Genomic DNA, 2,274 nt, shown 5'->3' on the forward strand with positions numbered 1-2,274 from the left:
AATGATTTTCTTTTGTTCTTTGATTAACATTAATGATAGGCAGCACGTTTATTAGACGGCTGTCTCTTTAACACCGAACACACACAGATCTAAAAAATACTGTTACACGTGTTTTCTTTCTCATCTGTTTACGTTCACTTAAGACAAAAAAACGTCCGTGTTTATGATGATATACTGACGTATTTCGTGCATACTGGTCGATAAATGTGAAAGAGAAGTCAATTCTGGCCCGGAGCAACCTTTGTGGAAATGCACGGAACAGTTCGAGAATGGACATGGGTCGGGAACCTGCATCGGGACCACTGTTCTCTGTGCTTGCGCTTCAGATGTGTGCGCTGCACGCAAACAGTGTGCAAGTTCTTTACCTTCCTGCACTTAAATAGTTTAAAATCACATTAAAATGCGAATGCGGGAATCGTTAAGCGGAATCGAAATGCACATGTCTTATCAAATACCTGATTATTGAAAATTTGGAACCGGTTCTAAGATACCCAACCCTGTCTTTGAATGATGTACTTTATTTCTCCTTGTGTCTAAAATTGGTCCATTTGCTAGAAATTGGCTTTGTATTTGTAAGAACCAGACATGACCGACTGGAATAATGTCATGGTGGCTTTTTGGAAAGTACCCATAGTGCCTTTTAAGTCTTGTTTTTGTGAATGGAACGAATCTTAGACTGAGATAAACATTTTTTCTTGCGGAGCAGTTTTGAGGATGATGCAGCCATTAAGTTATGTAAGTGTTATTTGTGGGCATGATCTCTCATCCATTGTTTCTTTTCCCACAGTCTTTAATGGATCAGTACTTTGGCCGTATGCGATCCTTAATGAACAACAAGGATTTGCCTGCAAGGATTCGTTTCCTACTGCAGGACACCGTGGAGCTGAGAGAGAACAATTGGGTTCCTCGCAAAGCTTTCATTGACAACGGACCAAAGACGATTAACCAGATTCGTCAAGATGCAGTGAAGGTGAGTCAGCACGGGTTTTTCTATTTTGTTACTTTTACAAAAACTGTAATGTTACCAAAAAAAAAAGTGAAGTGTTTATTGTAAGTCTTTATCTTTCCCTCTCTGAAGGATTTGGGTGTTTTCATTCCACCCATTAACCAGGGAATGAGAATGGACTTCTTCCTAGAAGGCCCCTTCATGCCGAACAGGATTAAACTGGATAGAGAAACTCTCGGGGGATTGGCCGATATGTTTGGTCAGATGCCAGGTGAGTTTATCACCTGTCAATTGTATTTATGTTTGTTGAGAAATGTGCCATGTTCATCTTATTCAACCGTATTTATTTTTACAGGTAGTGGCATAGGGACTGGTCCAGGTGTGATCCAGGACAGATTTTCCCCCACCCTAGGACGTCATCGTACAAATCCTCTTTTCAATGGCCACAGTGGACACATGGCTTCCCAACCACAGTCACAGTTTGACTTGGGTATGAAGCCTTTCATCAAGTCTAACCAGGTAAGCATAAATGTTTTTGCAGCTCTTACAGCAATATTTTTTTTTTTCAAAAACCATTATTATGAGATTACCAAACATCTATATATCCCTAGGGACAGAATCAGCATTTTCACAACCAAAACCAGAACCATTCAAACCAGCAGCAAGCGCAATCTAAGGACATGCCTCCACGCTTCAAGAAGGGGCAGCTCAATGCAGATGAGGTAAACCAGAGACACTAAGTGCTGAGTAAAACCAAAACATCTTCCACCCTGTGATTATAAAAAGACGCGTTATTCTGAGGGACTCCACTGGATGGCAGTTTTCATACTTTGTCTGTTCTTTGTTTCTTCCTGTTCTTTCTCTCCCCCTTATGCTTTTCTTCTGTCCCTCACTCTTAAACTGCCAGCCAGTCCGCTGACTGCGATTATGAGATATGAGGGTGTGAATTGTCAAAATAGCATCAAGCATTTTAATCTTTGTAACTAGCGTAATAATGTTCTGTATGTTTTTCCCATGATCCATGCTTGCAGATCAGCCTTAGACCTGCTCAGTCATTCCTGTTGAATAAAAACCAAGTGCCAAAACTGCAGCCCCAGATTCCCACCATGATTCCTCCCAGTGCTCAGCCTCCACGGACACAGACTCCACCACTTGGACAGGTAGAAAATTATCTCCGCTTTGTTGAACTCTTTAGTTGGGGTTAATATCGCATGTCAATTAATTTAGATTCCATGGAATGACTTTGCATTGAAAAAAAATCAAAGTCCATGTAGGGCTGGACGATATGGCCAAAATTTATATCACGATATATTTCTTAATTTCGGTCG

General features: G+C 40.9%; 1 protein-coding gene across 1 annotated transcript in view; it reads left to right on the forward strand.

The window, feature by feature from the left end:
• LOC107686250 (eukaryotic translation initiation factor 4 gamma 2-like) overlaps positions 1–2,274 on the forward strand; it is a 13,295-nt gene that overhangs the window by 5,531 nt on the left and 5,490 nt on the right. The window contains exons 8-12 of the mRNA XM_016483173.1: positions 788–970; positions 1,079–1,217; positions 1,302–1,465; positions 1,558–1,668; positions 1,978–2,106. Coding sequence (XP_016338659.1) covers positions 788–970; positions 1,079–1,217; positions 1,302–1,465; positions 1,558–1,668; positions 1,978–2,106 — 726 coding nt within the window. The remainder of the gene's footprint in view (positions 1–787; positions 971–1,078; positions 1,218–1,301; positions 1,466–1,557; positions 1,669–1,977; positions 2,107–2,274) is intronic.

The sequence above is a fragment of the Sinocyclocheilus anshuiensis genome, unplaced genomic scaffold (assembly GCF_001515605.1).
Source record: "Sinocyclocheilus anshuiensis isolate Anshui unplaced genomic scaffold, SAMN03320099.WGS_v1.1 scaffold481, whole genome shotgun sequence".
Lineage (NCBI taxonomy): Eukaryota > Metazoa > Chordata > Actinopteri > Cypriniformes > Cyprinidae > Sinocyclocheilus > Sinocyclocheilus anshuiensis.